The 23717-nt window shown below is 38.4% G+C and overlaps 2 protein-coding genes across 4 annotated transcripts in view; one reads left to right on the top strand and one right to left on the bottom strand.

The window, feature by feature from the left end:
- NHLRC2 (NHL repeat containing 2) overlaps window positions 1-1784 on the bottom strand; it is a 60666-nt gene extending 58882 nt beyond the window's left edge. The window contains exon 1 of the mRNA XM_054503837.2: window positions 1161-1784. Within this exon, the coding sequence (XP_054359812.1) occupies window positions 1161-1338 (178 nt within the window). The 5' untranslated portion in view covers window positions 1339-1784. The remainder of the gene's footprint in view (window positions 1-1160) is intronic.
- On the top strand, window positions 1579-21485 carry DCLRE1A (DNA cross-link repair 1A). Of its 3 annotated transcripts, none has more exons than XM_054503832.2 (10): window positions 1579-1858; window positions 2385-3520; window positions 5601-7262; window positions 8939-9072; window positions 10476-10594; window positions 12045-12185; window positions 13768-13913; window positions 14696-14850; window positions 19042-19183; window positions 20901-21485. In XM_054503832.2, the coding sequence occupies exons 2-10, from the start codon at window positions 3061-3063 to the stop codon at window positions 21059-21061; spliced, it is 3120 nt and encodes a 1039-aa protein (XP_054359807.1). In that variant the 5' UTR covers window positions 1579-1858; window positions 2385-3060; the 3' UTR covers window positions 21062-21485. The 3 variants fall into 3 exon arrangements, with proteins under 3 accessions (XP_054359807.1, XP_054359809.1, XP_054359808.1); XM_054503833.2 differs by having other exon boundaries at window positions 1855-2058; XM_054503834.2 differs by having other exon boundaries at window positions 1579-3520.
- Window positions 21486-23717: the final 2232 nt, after the last annotated feature.

The following is a 23717-nucleotide window of genomic DNA, read 5'->3' as shown; positions in this document are numbered from 1 at the left end:
TCCCATCCAAAGAAGGTAAAATACGTTTTCATTTATCATGGCAAGATGTGCTTCACAAACATCCCTGCCGGGAATATCTATTCCTTCATGCTCCAAAAGCTCACATAGCCAGGATTTAAACCCTGGAAATAGGCTATAATTGATTCCGATTTTTAAAAGTATTAGTTTCACGACTTTGAACGGAGAAGCATAGCACAGCTAAGAAACCAGCAAATCTAGGGTCTGCATAATCCAATTGGGGCAGTTATCAGCTGTGAGGCCCTGGGCATGTTACTTAACCTCTCTGTGCTTCCATTTCCTCAACTGTAAAAGTGGAATGATAGGAGCACCTCACTGGGCTATAGAGGTAATTGAATAAGGTAATATCTCAAGTGTTTAGGTATCCCCTCAAGTGTTTAGGACTGTGTGTGGCAGGCCGGGCGCGGTGGCTTACGCCTGTAATCCCAGCACTTGGGGAAACGGAGGCGAGAGGATCACTTGAGGTCAGGCGGTCAAGACCAGCCTGGCCAACATAGTGAAACGCCGTCTCCACTAAAAATACAAAAAACAAAACAAAACAAAACAAAAAAACAACTAGCCAGGCGTGGTGGCGCGGGCCTGTAGTCCCAGCTACTCCGGAGGCTGAAGCAGGTGAATCGCCTGAACCTGGGAAGCGGAGGTTGCAATGAGCCAAGATCACGCCACTGTACTCCAGCCTGGGAGACAGAGCGAGACCCCGTATCAAAAAAAAAAAAAAAAAAAAAGAACTGTGTGTGATATATGAAAAAGTGATCAATAAATGTCAAGATGATGCAGAAAGATGACGAGACGACACTGGGGAACCAGATTGAATGGACAGAATGGTGTGGACGTTGCAATCATTGCCACCGGGGACACTAAACATTCACGGAGTGTCCACTTGGCTAACATCAGGAGCTGGCGGGACTCAGGATACAAAGACGAGTATGTGGATCCCCGTGCCAGGGAAACCCCCGTCGGTGGCCGCTTGGGGACCCCTGGGAATTGCAGAACACGCGAGCAGCGGCCCAAGTTAGGTGAAGGGCCACTCCCCGGGGCGCCAGCGACACAAACCCGCCTAGCCCACCGCTTCGCGGGAGGGCGCCGTCCCCGAGGAAGGGGAGGTGCCGGGAGGGGCCCCCACCCCGACGCCAGCCCCTCACCTTCCGGAAACTCGGGTACTGACAAGTCCTGCTCCCAGCCGTCCACCTTCTGCAGATACTGGTAGACCAGGCTGTCCTTCTCCTGCTGGGTAACGGCGTCGAGCAGGGCGTACTCTAGCGAGGTCTGCGCGGGGAGCAGGCCGGAGAGGCTGCGGCCCCGGGCTCCGGGCGCCGCCATGTTTCCGCCGGGCTCCCAAGGCGGCCGCCGGGCCCGCGGTAGAGTCTCGCTGGGAGAGACGAAAGGTTCACTGTCCTGTGGTTTCCAAACGGCGCATTCACCTCACCCTCCACTAGCCCCACTCCACGCCAGTGACACTTTTTTCTTTTTAAAGCATACGTCCAAGTGCCAAAAGACCAAATCAACGCAGTTCCCGGGGACCTAATTAAACTGCCGTCCCGACCCACCCCGCCCCTTTTCGGTCCCCACGCCGCAGCCGAGCCTGGACATTGAGAGCGTCAGATTCAACATGGAATAAGTCCTCAGGGACAGCGTCCCAGAGGCGCTAAGGGAACCATCCCCAACCCTCCACATTGGGAATGAGCGGGCTTTCGAACAAAAATAAAATACAATAATTCCGTAGGACTTAAAAGGGCAACGTATTTTTAAAAATTATTTTTAAAGTCGCTCTCTTTGACCAGCATCCGCCGATTCGACACGGCACTGGCAGCGGGAAGTTGTTCCCGCCAAGACACTAAAGGTAAAGGGGGTAGGGATAACCTACAGAGAGAAGGCTTTGTAAACTGGAAGTGACTGGCGCGAGTGGCTTTCACTTATACACAAACACAGCGTTTTGTCATCTGGGAGTGCTGAAAGTGCGGGCGCGAACACATTTTTAGATGGGGGTGCCGGCAGGAGCGGATGCAGCTGGAGCGGCTCCCTTGGGGTGCCGAGTGGCAGGTGGGCGGCGGCGAGGGTCCTTGAGGGCGGGCCTCAGAGTCTTCAGAAGGGGAGGACTCTGAGGGCTTTTTGGAGCTCGCTGTGCTTAACCTGGAGAGGGTTAAGGCCCCGCTTCCTGCCTTCCAGCCTCTAATGCCAAAAGATAAGGGAGAGGCTGGCGTGTGACCCCGTTTTGAGTCAGATGGACAGAGGGCTGGCCACCTTCGGAACCATGGGTGCAATACGGAGTCAGACCTCAATAGAAGCCCACCCTTTCACATATTTGAACTTTTTTCACATATCTGAACTTTTTTCACGTATCTGAACTTTTTTTGTTCACTATACAGGGATTGTTCATTGCTGCTGGAGGAAGATCATGGACTGTCCCGGGAAAATGAAGTGGTTGAGTATCCACTAGTCGTGGATGAGAGCAGTGACTTCGCAGTTTTTTGCGAATTACATATCTCTTTGATTATGTTGTGACTAGTTTTGTTAGTAAACTGAGATAGTCATTTAGTGTTTGGGATACCTGTTAAGCCCCTTGTCCAGGGACTGTGGTTGGATTTATGAATTATTTGGACGGTTGTCCACTTGAAAGAACTGACAGTAGCTTCATAACAATGTCACGAAGCTCGTTCTAAGATTAAGCTGTTGCACCTATATTTCCCACTAGTGCTTAATTTTTGAAGTATTATTCTTATTTTTATGAATCAAGCCCTGGAAAAGGACAAGGTATTTGAATGAAATAGCACCCATAATGGAGAACTTTACAGTTGCTACTGCTGTGATAGGTTTATCTTAGTTTCATTGTAGTATAAAAGGAATAGCAGGTGTTGTCAGGTACAAGGTTTGTAGTTTGCCAGTATGTTCCTTACCAACACTGCAGATTCCCATTGAGTTGGTGGGGGTTTTGTTACCTTTGTTTTTTTTCTCAGCAAAATAATTATATAACTTTTTGTGACAAGAAATGGACTTTCAATTTACTTAAGATTAATACTTCTTGAATGATAAAATCATTTTGCCATGTTAGAAGACATTTCCGAAGAAGACATTTGGGAATACAAATCTAAAAGAAAACCAAAACGAGTTGATCCAAATAATGGCTCTAAAAATATTCTAAAATCTGTTGAAAAAGCAACAGATGGAAAATACCAGTCAAAACGGAATAGAAACAGAAAAAGAGCCACAGAAGCTAAAGAGGTGAAGGACCATGAAATGCCCCTTGAAAATGCAGATTGTCAGACTTCTGTAGCTTCTAGGCAGAATTCAAGTTGTGGAGATGGTATTCAGCAGACCCAAAACAAGGAAACGACTCCAGGAAAACTCTATAGAACCCACAAAAGCCAACACGTGTCCCCAAAAATACGTCCAGTTTATGATGGATACTGTCCAAATTGCCAGATGCCTTTTTCCTCATTGATAGGGCAAACGCCTCGATGGCATGTTTTTGAATGTTTGGATTCTCCACCACGCTCTGAAACAGGTAAGACTGCAGAAAATGTAGCAGTTTCTAAATAATCTAAAAAGTCTTCATTAGGTCAGACATACCAATTCAGTGAAACAAGGAAGGCAAGCAGTAAACTAAAAGATGAGACACAGGGAGACACCGTACCAGTCAACGGTATAATTGTAAAGCAAATGGCAGACTAGAAAACAGTTTCAATACATTGTGTTATTTCATAAAAGTTCCTAAGTATCTGGATTATTTTCCATAAATGTTAACTGAATCCTTACTATGCTGGGTACTTTCACACTGTCTACTTACCCAACTTTCACAATCACCATATAAGGTAGGTAGTATTGCCATTTTATAGATGAAAGTTCTTAAAAGTCAGATAACTTGTCCAATTGGTTATTTTTTTTTTTTTTTTTTTGAGACAGAGTCTCGCTCTGTTGGCCAGGCTGGAGTGCAGTGGCGCTATCTTGGCTCACTGCAAGCTCTGCCTCCTGGGTTCACGCCATTCTCCCGCCTCAGCCTCCCGAGTAGCCAGGACTACAGGTGCCCGCCACCGCACCCGGCTAATTTTTTGTATTTTTAGTAGAGACGGGGTTTCACCGTGTTAGCCAGGATGGTCTCAATCTCCTGACCTCGTGATCTGCCCGCCTTGGCCTCCCAAAGTGCTGGGAATACAGGCATGAGCCACCGCGCCTGGCCCCAATTGGTTATTTTTGTGGAACTCCATAGAAAACTATAAATAGGCTGGGCACAGTGGCTCATGCCAGTTATCCCAGTACTTTGGGAGGTCGAGGCAGGCGGATCACTTTAGCCTAGGAGTTCAAGACCAGCCTATGCAACATGGTGAAACCCCGTCTTTACAAAAAAAATTACCAAAAATTAGCCCGGTGTGGTGGGCTACTTGGAAGGCTGAGGTGGGAGGATCACCTGAGCCCAGGAGGTTGAGGCTGTAGGGCCCTGTGATCATGCCAGGGCACTCCGGCCTGCGTGGGGCGACAGAGTGAGACCTTGCCTGAAAAAAAAAAAAAAAAGTATAGATATAGTGTGGTTTCTAAATATGGTTATGTTTTAGTCATCATGCTAATGTATACAGGAAGAGGAACTGTGAAGGAGTCCTAGGTGATTAAGATTCTAACAAAAAACGTGTCAAATGATAATAAAAGTATGCTATGTTTTTATCTTTTAAAATATGTAATAAGTATTTAACGTAGAAAATCCTACTGGGAATATATATGGAGAACGGGTTGTTGTGATGATTTATATATTTTAAAATCATTTATATTCCATATATAGGTTTTTTAATCTGAAAAAGTTAAAATTCAGCAAAGTAAAAAAATACTCAATATGGCTTTCATGTTAGCTATGATTCAGAATACATTTTATTATTAACCTGTAGTTATTTTAAAGTACTGCATGAAGATACAAAAAAAAAACCCTCTTCTTTAAATTTGGCATTAGCCTTTCCCAGAAAAGGATAGCAAGTGAAAACCTCATAAATTTGGTAGTAATTTGCTTTCATGTAACTTGAAAATCAAGAATGGAAATTGGAGTCCATGGTTGAAGACCTTAGGGTGAAATGTCTTATAGATGAAGCCACCTCAAAAAATTTTTCTTTTGGTTTTTCACTAAACTCCTTTGAATAGACTCTCAGATGGCTCTTGAATTAAATTCCATTCTATAACAAATGCTTTTAAGAGGCATTTTTAAGTTAGGTTGTAAGCCACGAAGTTTTCTAATTTAATATAACAAGTATAACATCTTTTTTGAGGGGAGGGAGGTGTCATTGTTTGATAAATCTGGAAATTAGCATATACAGGGATATGCCAAGATGGCTTATAGAAAGTTTCTCAATCATGGTAGTATGATAGGGAATAGTTTCCAAATTAGTAAAGCCTTATAATGAACCAATTTCTCAAATTCTGTTCTTAGAATAGAATCTAAAACTTGTTCAGTGTATCAACAATTATAACTAATTTTATTAAAATTGTTACTTTTTATTATATGCAATGTGAATGTTAAATAATGGAACCCAATTTATACTGCTAATGTTGTCAGAGCTTAATCTATGCTTTGATCCTGTAATTTTTTTTCTGTATTAAAATTTCAGAGTGTCCTGATGGTCTTCTGTGTACCTCAACCATTCCTTTTCATTACAAGAGATACACTCACTTCCTGCTAGCTCAAAGCAGGGCTGGTGATCATCCTTTTAGCAGCCCATCACCTGCGTCAGGTGGCAGTTTCAGTGAGACTAAGTCAGGCGTCCTTTGTAGCCTTGAGGAAAGATGGTCTTCGTATCAGAACCAAACTGATAACTCGGTTTCAAATGATCCCTTGTTGATGACACAGTATTTTAAAAAGTCTCCATCTCCAACTGAAGCCAGTGAAAAGATTTCTACTAATATCCAAACATCCCAACAAGCTCTACAGTTTACAGAATTTGTTAAGAATGACAAACTGGTAGGAGTTGCTTTGCGTCTTGCAAACAACTCAGAACACATAAATTTGCCATTGCCAGAAAATGACTTTAGCGACTGTGAAATCTCCTATTCTCCACTTCAAAGTGATGAAGACACTCATGATATCAATGAAAAACCGGATGATTCACAAGAACAACTATTTTTTACCGAAAGCTCAAAAGATGGCAGCCTCGAAGAAGATGATGACAGCTGTGGTTTTTTAAAAAAACAACGTGGTCCCTTACTGAAGGACCAGGATGAGAGCTGCCCCGAAGTGAACAGCTTCTTAACTCAGGATAAGTATGATGAAGGATTGTATAGATTCAATAGTCTAAATGATTTGTCTCAACCTATTTCCCAAAATAATGAGAGTGCTTTGCCTTATGATCTGGCATGTACTGGTGGTGATTTTGTGTTGTTTCCACCTGCATTGGCAGGGAAGCTTGCTGCTTCTGTTCATCAGACAACTAAAGCAAAACCTGATGAGCCAGAATTTCACTCAGCTCAATCAAATAGACAGAAACAAGTAATTGAAGAATCATCTGTTTACAATCAAGTTTCTCTTCCGTTAGTTAAGAGTTTAATGTTGAAACCTTTTGAAAGTCAGGGAGAAGGGTATCTTTCTTCCCAACCAACCCAAAGTAAAATTAGAAAATTATCAAGTGAGAACTTGAATGCTAAGAATAATACTAACTCAGCATGTTTCTGCAGAAAGGCATTAGAGGGTGTGCCAGTTGGTAAAGCTACAATTTTAAATGCAGAAAACTTGTCTAGTACACCTGCTTCTAAGTATTTGAAAATATTGCCTTCTGGTCTTAAGTGTAATGCAAGACATCCTTCTACCAAGGTAATGAAGCAAATGGATATAGGTGTGTATTTTGGACTACCTCCCAAAAGAAAAGAAGAGAAATTGCTAGGGGAAAGTGCATTAGAAGGGATAAACTTAAATCCAGTTCCAAGTCCTAATAAAAAGAGGTCCTCAGAATGCAAGAGGAAAGCAGAAAAATCTTTAAGTGATTTAGAATTTGATGCAAGTAATTTACATGAGAGTCAGCTTTCTGTGGAACTTTCTAGTGAGAGGTCACAGCGTCAAAAAAAGAGACGTAGAAAGTCAAATTCACTGCAGGAAGGAGCATATCAGAAGAGATCAGATCACCTTAATACAGAATCTGAAGCAGTCAGTTTAAGTAAAGTCAAAGTCTTCACAAAATCAGCTCATGGTGGGCTGCAAAGGGGCAACAAGAAAATCCCAGAGTCATCTAATGTAGGAGGACCAAGGAAAAAGACATGTCCATTCTATAAGAAAATACCTGGTAAGTTGAAATATCAATACTCGATATATCAACAAAGACAACGTTTTTGAACTTTGTGTTTATTGCCCGTTGTGTGTGTGTGTGTGTGTATGAGACAATTTTTTGTATGTGTTTCCTTTGCTTTTGTGATACTTCATGAGCCTCTAACATAGATTTGGTTTTTGCCTATTTGATTTTTTTTGCTCCATTCAATTCATCAAGTTTCTATTAAACATGTCCTCTATGTAAGCGACTATACTAGTTAGGTAGATATTACGGGCTATAGAAAGATTAGTAAGAGAGGAGTAGGGATTCAGCTTAATACAAAAGGAGGAAAGGCATCTCTGTAAATAACTATAATAAAAGGCAGCCTCTAAGTGCTTGTGAGAAATACAAAGTACTAAATAGTTTCAAAGATGGGAAATGTCACAGGTTTTACATATCATAGTATATGCCAAAAATTTTAAAACCGTATTAGAACTTAGTTTCTCTGCCCTTTCATGTACTTGGTTGCTGCCAAAATATACTTGGTTGCTGAAAGATTTTTAAAGTGCTTTATTGATGTTCTAGATCTATAATTTGTTAAATATATTTATGTAAAGAAGAGCATTTATATACTTCATAACATCAGTGATGTTTTTAATAATTATTTTGATTAATTTTCTGTACTTCATTTATTTATTTATTTATTTATTTATTTATTTATTTATTTAGAGACAGAGTCTCGCTCTGTCGCCCAGGCTGGAGTGCAGTGGTGTGATCTCAGCTCACTGCAAGCTCCGCCTCCCGAGTTCACGCCATTCTCCTGCCTCAGCCTCCCAAGTAGCTGGGACTACAGGCACCCGCCACCACACCCAGCTAATTTTTTTTTTTTTGTATTTTTAGTAGAGACAGGGTTTCACCGTGCTAGCCAGGATGGTCTCGATCTCCTGACTTCGTGATCCGCCCGCCTTGGCCTCCCAAAGTGCTGGGATTATGGGCGTGAGCCACCAAGCCTGGCCAATTTTCTGTAATTTAAATGATCCTAAAACTGTGTGTTGATAAGCCTCAATAGAATTGAGAAGTTATGCTTATTTATTTGCACATCGCCAGTCAGTACACGTAATTATTTCTTGCGTGAGCACATTTTAGAACAGTATTTCTCAACCTCTTCTTCATCACTGCTCCTCTAAGGAACCTTTTTAGGCATTTCTTTTCTTGTTTCCCACCCCCCCTCCTCTAGTTCAACTGTGCAGCGAAATTCAAAGATGGTAGATACATTGTTTGTCTCATATGTGAGATTATGTTGGCCTTCAACCATTTTGGCTTCCTTAGATCAATACTGCCCCCATTGAGAATTCATGTTTTAGAAGAAAGTTAGCATTCTCCTTCTGCTGTTTTGCAGAAGTAAAGTGCTAAGTATTATGAAAGTGTTAGTTAAAACAAAGAAGTAATTGGTTTGTAACCTGGAGTTAGAAAAAATTTTTTTGGTGCAGTTATTCACAAATAAAAGTCTCTATACTGAGGTACTTGGTAGAAACTTTTAAGACATTTTCATCTTTAGTATTACCTTTTGCTAAATTTATGTGGTATAAGTTTTTAAATACAGTTAAATTGGAAATAAGAGGTAAAGAGGTTAGAGGGTTCATTCAGTATTTATAATCAAATTGGGTATCTTAGCTCTTGCTCAACCTACTGTGTCGGTATTTTTATTGCAGGAACCGGCTTTACAGTTGATGCCTTTCAGTATGGCGTGGTTGAAGGTTGCACAGCCTATTTTCTCACACATTTTCATTCTGATCATTATGCTGGATTGTCTAAACACTTCACATTTCCAGTTTATTGTAGTGAGGTAAGTTTTAGTATTCTAACTTTTGACTTCGTAGAATGCTGTGAATTTCTAAGCAATTTGGTTAAAAAATAATAATTAAAACAGTAAGATCTTTCCTTCTACTAGAAAAAAATATGAGAAAACATATTCCACATAAAAGTTCTAAACTTAAACGAGTTAATGTCAAGTTTCAGTTTTTAGAAAACATATGTTTTATTACATGGAAACAAAAGATAAACTATTTCACGATGTGCTAAAAACAAGAAGTTTCATTTACTAAACATTCACTGAAAGCCTAAATGGATTCTCAAGGTAAAATACAGTCAGCCTGCTGTATCTGTGAGTGCCCTATCCATGGATTCAACCAACTGCAACCGAAAAGATTCAAAAATAAAAAATAATACAATGAAAAATAATGCAAATTAAAAAATATAGTAAAACAACTATTTACATAGAATTTACATTGTATTAGGTGTTATAATTAATCTAAAGATGATTTAAAGAGGGTATGCATAGGTTATATGCAAATACTATGCCATTTTATATAAGGGACTTGAGCATCCTGAGATTTTGGTGTCCTCAGGGGGTCCTGGAACCAGTCCCCTGCAGATACTGAGGGACATGACTGTATCGAGCTTCAAGGAGCTTATAACCTCCAGAGGAAACATTCATAAATAATGCCACATTGGGATTGGTATCATAATAGAAAAATGAATGGAGTACCTAGGAGTAGGGAGAAGAGAGTGCTTTACCCTGTCCTGGGCTAAGGTTAGACACAGTTTTGTGGTAAAAGATACCTCGAACTAATTATTAAAAAGTGAACATTTTAATGCTCATTACTAAGGGTTTGAACTAGAATTTGATTTAATCTTCACAGCATTCTTGAAGCATGCTTCAAGAATTCTTTTTATTAATGAAGCACCTGGGGTTTGGAGACGTTAAGTGACGTGCCCCAGGTCACAGAGCTAGCAATGGCAGAGTCTGAACTTGTATGCAAATCTGTCTGATTCCAGGACCAGGCAGAGGAAAGAGCATTCTAGGTAGAGAGTAAAGTTTATGTGAAGGCACAGGCACCTGAGAAATATGCCCATTCCAGCCACTTCAGATAATTCAAAATGGCTAGAACACAAGGTAGGGAATAACAGGAGACAAACCCACAGGAACGGGCTGGAACCAGATCACTCAGGCTTTTGTATGTCATGGTGGGAAGGATGGACTCTTCACAGATGAGGCAAAGTCAGTGACGATGTTCAAGCAGAGTAGTGGCACAGCCATTATAGGAAATTCTTCCTGGCATTGTGGAGTGTTTACTTAAATATAAACAGGAAAATGGATGTTATTAAGATGCTATGGTTCTAAACTAGGTATGAAATAAAATATTTAGTGTTTTACTGCATCAGCAATAAGCACGTCCTGTTTTGCAGATAACTGGCAATTTGTTGAAGAACAAGCTTCATGTGCAAGAACAATATATTCACCCATTGCCACTGGACACTGAATGTATCGTGAATGGTGTCAAAGTTGTTTTGCTTGATGCCAATCAGTAAGTATTAAAGTCATCTTAATAGCACATTTTTTAAATGTTCAAAAGGACAACACATTGGCATGATTATTTAATAACTTTTTTCATTATAATTAATATGCTTGATATTTCTTAAAACTTGAGTAAGATGTTTCTCCTTTTGAAAAATAATGTGCCCAATTATAGAATCAGAGATTAAAAGTAAATGGATCTTCTAAATGTTATCTAACCCATTTTTTATCCAGTTTAAATTACTACACTTGACATCTGAGATTCCATCTTATTTTTTAAAATACTTTAACATATTGTTGTTGCTGTTCTTTGCAAGATAACATTTTGCCATTTTCTTTAGTATCATTTATCATTTACATAAATTAACAGCTTGTATTCCATTCAGATACTAGAGGGTCGGTTTTATCTCCCCCTACCCCTCTTTAAACTAAGAAATCATTCAGGCTTTAGATATTAAAGATTTGGAAGATTTTTTTTTCTTGGAAATGGCCTCCATTTTTCCCTCTTTTTTTCTTTTAATATAAAGTACCATCAGCATTCATGTTGTCAAAACACAACTATCAACTCTGCTTCTTTCTACTTTCCATAGAATGTTAGCCCTCTGTAACATAGAGGTCATAGATGAAGAGAAAGAAGACTAAATCTAGGTTACCTAAAATCCAGGCCAAGCTATTACGTTAGGTTGCCTTTAAGTTTTTGTCTGCTAACTTTGCTGCTGTTTTTTTTTTTAATTGCCAGTTTGAGTTCTGAATTTTTTTTTTTTTTTTGAGACAGAGTTTCGCTTTTTTTGCCCAGGTTGGAGTGCAATGGCACAGCCTCAGCTCAGTGCAACCTCTGCCTCCCAGGTTCAAGTGATTCTCCTGCTTCAGCCTTCCAAGTAGCTGGGATTACAGGCGCGCACCACCACGCCTGGCTAATTTTTGTGTTTTTAGCAGAGACAAGATTTTGCTATGTTGGCCAGGCTGGTTTCGAACTCCTGACCTCAGGTGATACACCCGCTTCGGCCTCCCAAAGTGCTGGGATTACAGGTGTGAGCCACCATGCCCAGCCGAGTTCTGATTTTTAAAGTCAACTTTATGGGGTTTTCACCATAGATCACAAAGTTAGCGTCAAGCTAGTATCACATAGTTCAATGTCTCAGGCATACAAAACAGTCTTACCAGGCATAATATTCCTAGGGTTCAGAGTTCATTTCCTAGGAGCCAGCCAAGGGCCAGTCCTGAAGACATGCTTTTCTTGGGAATGTGTGGAGTTTGAGCAACCTGGGTCTGCCTTTCCTGCACACCAGTTCTTTTTATGATGTAAATTTCCTTGAGTTGAAATGCCGCATTTCCTGTAGTGCAATGCTATGTCATTGTGGTCAGCTAATAAAGTGTGCTAACTTGTTGATATTGAAATAGATACTGTTCCTTTAGGTGCTTGCCTGTGTTATGAACATTCCTTTGAAATTTGTGTTCAGCTGTCCAGGTGCTGTCATGATCCTCTTTTATCTTCCTAATGGTACTGTCATATTACACACGGGAGACTTCAGAGCAGATCCCAGCATGGAACGTTCTCTTCTTGCGGACCAGAAAGTCCATATGCTGTACTTAGATACCACGTAAGAGAGGCTTTTTTTGTGTGCTTCCTTTTCCCACTGACAGCCTTTGCTCTCTGTATTATGGTTATCAAAATGACGGCTTATTGCCAATTATTATTTTAAGGCTCTTTATCAGAGGGATGCTGTTTGAAAAATATATATATACTTGCTTAAGGGCAAATTTGAGATTGCATGTGTTAACTGACTACAGCTCATTTTTTTTGTGATTTATTTTTGAAAATATGTTACATGAGAATTGTGTTACTGAAACAAGGAAGAAAAACTTAGGAGCAAACTTTAGGAAGACACCCTTTTAAGTTGTCCTTTCAGAGTAACTGTGTAGCTATTAATTGTGAAGAGAAGACAGAGGTCAAAATATGATTCTGTTTTTGAGTATCCAAAGTTGCTGTTGTTCTTTTCTTAAAAAGATAATTTATAAGTGACTGTTTTGAATTCCTGAGTACTATAAATACAATGGCATAAGCCATTACATTTTAACTGTGTATGTATTTCTCCCTAGCTTTATTAAGTAAATAAAAATTGTATATATTTCTGGTATATGATGTGATTTTATATATTAAAATATCTCATCAACTTGTTAGAAATTATCTTAACCATTTCAACCTGTTTCAAGGAGAAGTACATTTGGATGCGATATTTTAGTAAAAGATGGTCTTTCCGCATCCAGTTTTCTCACACTATAACTGGTTTTTCCATTCTTCTATATGAGTTTTAAGCACTAGATAAATTAAGAAAATAAGTTTTAAAAAAAACCCTTTTTTGTTACCTAGTTCTATTCTGATACGATTCTGAATTTCCTCATGGGTTTTTATAGGAGAAAGGTTATTCTTCCTCTTCTCTAGTGGTTGACTAGCAAAAACAATTCTGAAAATTGGGAAAAATATGTTTCCTTGGCTTTTGTAGTTTCTTACATTTTTAGTGAAAAAGTACTTACTTTTCATCTCAAATATAGATAGATAGATAGTAGCTTAATTTTTCACTGGGTTATATTGCATGCAGATAGACCCAACTGGATCTGTTGTATTTGTATGTATGTGTGTGTGTGTGTGTGTGTATACACATGTACATATATATACACATATATATATATTTTGTGTCTGTAAGAAATTATATTAATGTCAACCATGTCAATATTAACTGATTTTAAACTGTTTCACTAAATTCATGTTTAGTTTCATTACTTTAATCATTTTTTATTAAGTCAGTCTTTAGTCCAAATATAGTCCTTATCAATATGATTTCTTGATAGTGTTTGGAGTTAAAAGATACTGAGGTTTATAACTTATAACTAAAATAGCTGGCTTGCTAGAAATATTCTTGGAGAAAAAAGTCTTCAAAAAGACAATTTTTTGAGAGTGATAAATATAATGAAAAAGATATATTGAAAACTTACAATTTGATCATAAGTTAGGAGTAACTGGTAAATAATTCCAACCACAGGCAGTGAGATAACTTGTGGTGTTAATATATTATACTGCTGTTGTATGTAAGTTGCTAATGCTTGTTTTCTAAAATAGCATCCAGCTTAAGGTGATGGCTTTTTTATTGTTCTTTTAGTAAGTACCATGTTTCCATATCACAGATATTGTAGCCCAGAATACACCTTTCCATCTCAGCAAGAGGTTATCCGGTTTGCCATCAACACTGCCTTTGAGGCTGTAACTCTAAACCCACATGCTCTTGTTGTCTGTGGCACTTACTCTATTGGAAAAGAGAAAGTCTTCCTAGGTGAGTGGTAGGTGTATCTAATTTACATTAATATATTATAAAGATCATATTCTTTTTGCATAAAACTCTTTCAGTTTCTACTCTTGCATTTGATAATTATTTCCTGTAATGATTCAATATTACCTTTGAAGTTGAAGGAAAATTTGACAGTTTGAAACATTTAATCTTTGAAAGGTTTGACTTTAGGGAAACATTTGATAAGTGTGTTTAATTTAGGCTTTCTAGATATAAGAAATTTATAGAGCAGCTGCCCATGCTACATTGTTATTTAGTAAACTTTGAAAGATGATTAATGCATAGTTGTATTGCTGCATTCTTTGAGGATAATAATTATATTAGCAATCAGTTTTAATTTTTGTTCCTAAATGATTTCTGGATGTATAACTTAGTTTGTCCAGGTAGTATTGTACTAATTTGCAAAATACTTTCCATTTCTTCTTACGTATGGCCATGTTATATCAAACATTAAAGATGATAAAGCTGGGGCTTTTAACTTCTTCAAATTTAGTTCCTTCCCTTCCTCTACCCACTTTCTATACACTTTTGCAGTTTTTAAATAGTAAATAATAAGCCTTTAAAAATAAATTATTTGGTTTTCTCACAATTTATTCCACACAGTAAACTAACAAAATGATTCAGCCTTTTTGAGATATCATGGTAAAAGTGTGAATGTTTTGAATTTCCTTTTATTTGGTAAATTCTTACCTTAAAATTTGCTTAAGCTGTAACTTTTTTTCACAAGCTGTTAGTTTACTATTTTTAATCTTTTCTTTTGCCCATAGCCATTGCTGATGTTTTAGGTTCAAAAGTGGGCATGTCCCAGGAAAAATATAAAACTCTACAGTGCCTCAATATACCAGAAATTAATTCACTCATCACTACCGACATGTGCAGTTCATTGGTTCACCTTCTCCCAATGATGCAAATTAATTTTAAGGTAAGCATTCAAGAGATATATCTTTTAGGGTGAACAAAAAAGGTAATCTGATTATTTTAAACTACATTTAACTTAGAGGAATTCAATTATAATAGAGTCACCCGTAGTAAAATTTGTCCTAGACAATCTTTTAAGAGGAATTTTAAATGTTCATAGTTTTTCTAGATGTGCAACTCTGTAGAGTAATTCATATGCCCACCAGAAGTTTAGGAACTAGAGAACTAATATATAGGAAGGAACAAAAATGGAAAGGTATGCAGCTATCTGGTCATTCAAACCTTCAATTTCTAAGATCATTTTCCAGTTCTTTCTGGGTGAGTGGGGAAATGAGTGAAGAATCTAAGAAGTTCTTACTTTACTTCAGGTCTGTTCTATTCTGTATTAATATTAAGCCTTTCTAGATTGATAAATATTGAAAGTTTACTTGTTGCGACAATTAAATGAAATAGTGGAAGTGTATCTTAAGAGGAAGTTTGAGGATTAGTTCCAAGGTGTAAGTTAAGACATATAATATGACCTTGCTGAGATTTGGGGGCTTATTTGTCAGATTTATTCATATACTAACTAAGGTTTATTCCACGTACTAACATTTTGATACCTGGCAATTGAATACATCAAACCTGTATATTAAAATAAATTTAGAACATAATGCATGAAACAATGTATTTTCACATTTGCTATTGTGTTTATGAAATAAAAAGAGTGAATGAGAGGTGAGGCAATGGAGACAGGAAGACTAGAACATGGTGTGAAGAGGGGCTGGATACTTTGGTGGCCAAAGGAGGGTGGCTTGTTTGTTGGCCATCAGAGATGAGGATTTTTATGTTGTAAGGGACAGGGAGAATCTAAGATAAGAGAATAATTGATGAAGTAAGATTTCTGAGCAAGATCTGAAAAACAGGTAATGAAGTGCATCCACTTTGAACAGGAAGAGGGCCACCTCTTCCTCTCTGACAGTTCTATCACAACCTACCACTCTACAGACTGTGCGTTCTGATGCATATGGCCTTCTTGTAGACAGCATATATTTACAAATCCCAACTTAAACAAGATTTAGATTTTCACTACTACAAACTCAAATGTATTTTTTTTTTTTTTTTTTTTTTTTTTGAGACAGAGTCTCGCCCTGTTTCCCGGGCTGGAGTGCAGTGGTGCAACCTTGGCTCACTGCAACCTCTGCCTCCCAGGTTCAAGCGATTCTCATGCCTCAGCCTCCTGAGTGGCTGGAATTACAGGCATGTGCCACCATGCCCGGTTAATTTTTGTATTTTTAGTAGAGATGGGGTTTCGCCATGTTGGCCAGGCTGATCTCAAACTCCTGAGCTCAAGTGGTCCGCCCGCCTCAACCTCCCAAAGTGCTGATATTACAGGTGTGAGCCACTACGCCTGGCCTAAGTATAACTTTTTAATACAGGAATTCAAGTTGGTTTTAATAACTCAGAAATGTTGATTCTGAATGATTTTTTGAGGCTAGTGTCCTTGGAGGAGTGATCTGGAGTCATTAAATCTATATTTTTGATAGTCGTCAAGTCTGTATGTTTCCATGTCTAGGATTTTATAATAAAACACAAGTTCTTTGTGAAAAGGTCAGTCTGTAAGGCTCCTAGGTGCTGATGGCGTAATAGATGATGAGAGATAGAAAAAGCTGAGAAAGGGCAGGTGGTTTCCATTAGAAGGTGGGGTTTACTGACCTCCTGCCCACTAGGCTGTAAGCTCGCAGAAAGTGAAGTCTGTATCCTCTTGTCCTCCACACTGACCCTAGCAACTATGTAATACCAGAATGGATATTTACTGGTATTGCCTTCAATAGTCCTTCCTCTTCCTCTGTTAAAGTGACTGGGTATTGATCACATTTTCTGAAGACTTCTTTTTTTTTCTTTTACTATTTGTTTATTAAACATTCTGGCAATGATAATGGAAATATATTTTAAAATGTTTTTGAATAGGTGATACATTCACAATGGTAAAAACAAAACCATAAAACGGCATATTGTGAAAAGTTTTTTTTCCTCCCCTGTCCCTCATTTACCCACATATTTTCGGAAGATTTCTTTTTTTTTTTTTTTTCAGACAGGGTCTTGCTCTGTCGCCCAGGCTGGAGTGCAGTGGCTTGGTCTCAGCTCACTGCAACCTCCACCTCCCGGGTTCACGCCATCCTCCTGCCTCAGCCTCCCGAGGAGCTGGGAATACAGGCACCTGCCACCACGCCCAGCTAATTTTTTGTATTTTTAGTAGAGACGGGGTTTCACCGTGTTAGCCAGGATGGTCTCGATCTCCTGACCTTGTGATCTGCCCGCCTTGGCCTCCCAAAGTGCTGGGATTACATGCGTGAGCCACCACGCCCGGCCTCAGAAGAGTTCTTATCCCCAAAATACAGATGGAGCAGAAGCTGATGTTTGTAATTAGAGCCCATTTTTTTTTTTTTTTACCAGCCAAAAGTTGTGTTTCATGAGAGATAATTACTTTTTGTGAAAAGGTAATCCTAATACAGTTTTCAAGGTGCCCAGGGCATGCCTGAAAGCCTTTGAAAGGCTCTAAATACAATTCATGCTATCTAGTTCAACATCCCAAGTTCACGTATGTGCTACATAGTTGACTACCACCTGATTTAAACCTGATTGATTGATTTGTGGTAAAATGTTATAACAATGATGTTATAGATGGTTATTTGCATGCTGAAAAAATAATTCTAGTAACATTGCTAAAAGTGTTTTTCTCCCAAACTGGTTACCAATAAACGGAGAGAGACAAGTCATAAATCAGGGATTTCATATTGACTAAACTATTCTTAATAAATTTCCTCATGAGAATAGTTCTCAGATTGTGGTTAATGGACTATTTGTAGCTGCTGGTAGTCTTTTTTTCTGTAGATTTGGCTTATATGATAGTATCCAAAGTTTTTGTTTATGGTACAGGTTAATGATGTTTTTGTGGTAACTCTAATTTGTCCCACAAAAAGCAAATATTAGTTATCATTTAATTCTTCTGGATGGTTTTGCAGAGAGAAATAGGAATGGACAGGTTTGATGATGTGTATTGAAAGTTGGACTCAGTTTATGTATTATATGTATAATTACTCTAAACCTCAGTTTCTTATTATTTTCTTTCTTTGTGAGGACAAGGGCAGAAGGAATAGTGATTAAACAAATAATATTACATTAGCTAGGTCCTAGACTAAGCAAGGCAAAAACTTGCAAATTTGCAGAGCCAAGAATATTGAAATGGAAATTTAGTTACGTATCAATAACTTTAACTTTTCTTGGTGTGCATAGTAATTGGTAAGAAATATGGTTGTCTTATGGTAGGTATTTTTATATTCACTTCTAATTAATAAAAGGCTCTTATTTGATACAAAAGATCAAAGGATTGTTACCAATTCATCAATAAAATGAATTTTATTATTCATTCTAAGTGTTTGAAACTATGGGTTTTAGTCTTCAGACCAAAAGTATTAGATTTTTTTGTATCCCTCGTGCCATTATTATTTATAACTGGATTTCTCTTATCTTTTGAAGACTGAACTTCAGTCATTGATTTTCTAAGAGTTTTATCAAATGTCATCATTTATGATTAGTTTGGGGAAGTTCTATTCTACTCAAGACTTATGAGGGGAGCATATTACTTCCAACAATAGTGGTATGAAAAGTTTTAAAATAAATCTAGTTCATGTTTAAAGGGTAAAAGGCATAAACACCTGAAAAGAATGCTATCAAGCAGCTGTAAAATGTATCTCTGTGTTGAGTATAATGCCATTACACATAAAATTATTTCTATCCACCTAGCTATCCCCTTTTGGTGTATATGCATGGAGATATGTTTGCATTGGTGTTTACCATTGTTGATATTATTATCTCTGTAGAGTAAGATTTGGAGAGTAGTTTTGTTTTTGTTTTTGGTAGCTATCAGAATTGTAATTTGTATATACCTAATTGCTTGTGTTTAAAGTTGTCTCGCTATACTTTTTTTTTTTCCAGACTATACTTGTTTAACTTCAGATAAGAAAAGGAGAAAATATTTTATATATTTTTTTTTCAGTGATTATTTTTTAGAAGCATAGCACTAGGTTGTTGAACCTAGTGCTTAAAAAGTGAAAACTCCCCATGCCTGTGCCAATATAACATCTTGAATCAGTCTGTTTTATTCCATATAACTCGTCTCCATTGACCTCAATATGCTATTTTAATTTAACAGGGCTTACAGAGTCATTTGAAGAAGTGTGGTGGGAAATACAATCAGATTTTGGCGTTTCGACCTACAGGATGGACACACTCTAACAAGTTCACTAGAATAGCAGATGTTATTCCCCAGACCAAAGGAAACATTTCAATATATGGTATAGTTATTAAATTTTCTCACTTTTAATGTTTATAATTACTTTACATTTTAAAAAAATGTTGTAAAGTTCAAATCCAACAAAAACAGGCACCAAAGAATTTAATAATTCAAGAGTTTTTATCTCTCTACAACTCTAATCCTGTATCTAGTCCATTGTAAACTGATATAAAGGAGCTTGACTACTAGATAGACATTAATGAAAACAGATCATTTCACTTTGTGATCAGTGATATTAAGAGGAAATTGCAGAATTACTTGAAAGGACTACTGTGGTTGCATACTGGAAGTATAGATGACAATGTGAGATTGGGAGCAGGAAGATGATGGGTTAGATGTGGTGACAGCAGGAGATACAGACTTGGCCTGTTTTCATCCTTGAAGGAGGTTTACCACTGCCTTCAGAGTTGGCTTATTGCAGTGACAGCTGATGGAAACATGTTTGGTGTGTCACCAGACCAGTGATTTACCCTCAGCCTCTAAAGACCCTAGTATACTGAAAATAGGACCCTTTTCACCTTTCTCTGTGGTACTTGATCTTCAATAAAGAAGATAAAGGGTGTGTTTTTTTTCTTTTTTTCCTATTTTTTTATGTGTGCAAAGCTTGGGGACAAATCAGTGAGAGTCTTCTTGTTATTCTTCACATTTGACTCATATTTCTTCCATATTTTCTTGAAACCTATAGCTAAGTAAAGTGTCTGAAGGAAGAATTATTCAATAAGAAAAATCTAATGAAATAGGACTCTCTGGAAATGCATATTATTAAGTATAGACACAATAAGGTAATCGATTTTTGAATGTTCTAAGTTTCATATCTATATTAGTCCATTCTCCCACTGCTTTAAAGAACTATCTAAAACTGGGTAATTTATGAAGAATAGAGGTTTAATAGACTCACAGTTCCACAGGCTTAACAAGAAGCATGACTGGGAGGGCTCAGGAAACTTACAATCATGACAGAAGGCAAAGGGCAAGCAAGCACATCTTATCCTAGTGGAGCAGGAGAGTGAGAGAGAGCACAAAGGGGGAAGTGCCATGCACTTTCAAACCATCAGATCTCCTGAGAACTCACTATCTTATTTTTTTTTTAATTTTTTGAGACAAGAGTCTCGCTCTGTCGCCAGGCTGGAGTGCAGTGGCACGATCTCGGCTCACTGCAACCTCCATCTACCGGGTTCAAGCAATTCTTCTGCCTCAGCCTCTCGGTAGCTGGGATTACAGGCATGTGCCACCATGCCTGGCTAATTTTTGTATTTTTAGTGGAGACGGGGTTTCACCATGTTGGCCAGGCTGGCCTCGAACACCTGACCTCAGGTAATCTGCCCGCCTTGGCCTCCCAAAGTGCTGGGATTACAGGCGTGAGCCACCATGCCTGACCAAGAACTCACAATCAGAAGAACAACAAGGGGCAGATCTGCCCCCATGATCCAATGGCCTCCCACCAGGCCCCTCCCCCAACACACAGGGATTACAATTTGAGATGAGATTTGGGTGGAGACACAGAGCCAAACCATATCGGTATCATTTTAGTGTCTTAATCTTTATTATTCATAAAAGATATCAACAAGTTTTCCTATCAGAACTAAAGCACTGAGGGGTTTTTGACAAAAATACTGTGGATTGCTTTTCTCTTTTGTTTTATTCTATTTTATTTTAGGATTGTGAAAGTTTAAATTAGTTTGATTTTAGTGTACAACTTCGTTTCTTTGGTGTTACAGGAATTCCTTACAGTGAACACAGCAGCTACCTAGAAATGAAACGCTTTGTCCAGTGGCTGAAGCCCCAGAAAATCATACCTACTGTAAATGTTGGCACTTGGAAATCTAGGAGCACAATGGAGAAATATTTTAGAGAGTGGAAATTGGAAGCTGGATATTGATGATACCTCCGAGGATTCAGTAGTAGTTAAGTTCCTTGGATGTAGCTTGTTAGTAGTTAAATCTATAGAAATGTGAAATACACTTTGTGTGGAAAAACCTCATGAAGATTGTTCAGATAGTTTATTTTCTCATTTATGTTTGAACAACATGTTCATGGTGCTGAATGCCTCTCAGCATCATCAAGGATAACTGAAACTGGGTCTCCCTGGGACCCTTAATTTCTTGTCCCCTGCCCTCCATAGGCAGTTATATTCTGCATCAAGCCTTAGAAGAGGAAGCAAAGGCAGATTCAGGGACCAAAAGGATTAATGATAATTAATAAAGTAGATGGAAGCATTATATATATAAGTAATTATGTGTCTTTAAAATTATGAGATGAAACTTTTATATGACATGTATACTTAATAAAATTAATATAAAATTTGCTCTGGTGTCTTTTGTTTTTTTGTTTGTTTTTAATAGATTTTATTTTATTTATTTATTTATTTTTGAGATGGAGTCTCACACTGTCGCCTGGGCTGTAGTGCAATGGCTCACTGCAACCTCCACCTCCCGGGTTCAAGTGATTCTCCTGCCTCAGCCTCCCGAGTAGCTGGGATTACAGGCGCCCGCCAGCATGCCCAGCTAATTTTTTGTATTTTTAGTAGAGACGGGGTTTCACTGTGTTGGCCAGGCTGGTCTCGAACTCCCAACTTCATGATCCGTCTGCCTTGGCCTCCCAAAGTGCTGGGATTACAGGTGTGAGCCACCGCACCCAGCCCAAGACTTTATTTTGCAGAGCAGTTTTAGGTTCACAGCAAAGTTGAGTAGAAGGTATGGAGATTTCCCATATACTTCCTGCCATCCCCACATGCTTAGCTCCCTCGTGATCAACATTGCTCACCTGAATGGTACATTTGTGACAATAGATGAACCCACGTTGACACATTATAATCACCCAAAGTCCACAATTTACATTAAGGTCACTCTTGGTGGTGTACATTCCTTGGTTTGTATAATGTATAATGACATATCCATCATTGTAATATCCTACAAAATTTTTGCTGTCCCCAAAATCCTTTGTTCTCTGCTTATTCATTCTTCCATCCCCCAAAACCCTGGCACAGTGATCTTTTTGCTGTCTCCATATTTGCTTTTTCCAAAATGTCATGTAGTTGGAATCATACAATATGTATCCTTTTCAGATTGGTTTTTTTCACTTTGTAGTATTTAAGGGTCTTCCATATCTTTTTGTGGCTTGATAGCTCATTTCTTTTTAGCACTGAGTACTATTCCTTTGTATGGATGTATCACAGTTTGTTTATCCATCATCTACTGAAGGACATCTTGATTGCTTCCAAGTTTTGGCAATGAGGAATAAAGCTGCTATAAATATCCCGATCCAGGCTTTTCTGTGGGCTAAGTTTTCAACACCTTTGGGTAAATATACTACCCAGCAATCTCAATCCTTGATAAGAGTATGTTTGGTTTTACAAGAAAGTGCCAAACTGTCTTCTAAAGTGGCTATACAATTTTATATTCCCACCAACAACTAATGAGCATTCCTGTTGCTCCACGTCTTCACTAGCACTTGGTATCAGTTTCCTAGATTTTGGTCATCCTCTTAGGTGCATCTCATTTTTGTTTTCATTTGCATTTCCCTAATGACATATGATATGGAACATCTTTTCATCTGCTTATTTGCCATCTATATGTCTCTGATGAAGTGTCTGTTCAGATCTTTGGCCCACTTTTTAATTGCGTTGTCCATTTTTAAGTTTGTATTTTATTTTTTCTTATTTTTAAAAAAATTACAGTACTTTGAGTTGCTGTTTTATTTTATTTTATTTTTAAGAGATGGGGTCTCACTAGGTTGCCCATGCAGGAGTGCAGTGGCTATTCGCAGGTGCAATTATAACACAGTACAGCCTCAAACTCCTGGCCTCAAGCTGTCCTCTTGCCTCAGCCTCTGGAGTAGCTAGGACTACTGGAGCATGCCACTGCACCTGGTTATTGTTGAGTTTTAAGAGTTATTTGTATATTTTGGATAAGAGTCCTCTATCAGATATATCTTTTGCAAATATTTTCTCCTAGTTTGTCGCTTGTCTATTCATTCCCTTGGCAGTATACAATGTCTTTTTTTTTTTTTTTTTGAGATGGAGTTTCCCTCTTTCACCCAGGCTGGAGTGAAGTGGCACAATGTTGGCTCACTGCAACCTCCGCCTCCTGGGTTCAAGTGATTCTTCTGCCTCAGCCTCCCGAGTAGCTGGGACCATAGGTGCCCACCACCACGCCTGGGTAATTTTTGTATTTTTAGTAGAGATGGGGTTTCGCCATGTCGGCCAGGCTGGCCTCGAACTCCTGACCTCAGGTGATCCACCCGCCTCGGCCTCCCAAAGTGCCAGGATTACAGGCGCGAGCCACCATGCCCGGCCTACAGTGTACAATGTCTTTTGGAGAGCCGAAGTTTTTAATGAAGTCTGTCATATCAATTATTCCTTTAATGGATCATGCCTTTGGTGTTGTATTTAAAAATTCATCTTCATACCCAAGGTCATCTAGGTTTTCTTTTATAATGTCTCAGGAGTTTTATTGTTTTGTGTTGTACACTTAGATCTGTGATCCATTCTGAGTTATAGTGTAAGGTCTGTTTCTAAATTTATTATTTGGCATGTG

The sequence above is a fragment of the Pongo pygmaeus genome, chromosome 8 (assembly GCF_028885625.2).
Source record: "Pongo pygmaeus isolate AG05252 chromosome 8, NHGRI_mPonPyg2-v2.0_pri, whole genome shotgun sequence".
NCBI lineage: Eukaryota > Metazoa > Chordata > Mammalia > Primates > Hominidae > Pongo > Pongo pygmaeus.
Note: the sequence above shows the minus strand (reverse complement) of the source record. Positions and strands in the feature narration are given on the sequence as shown.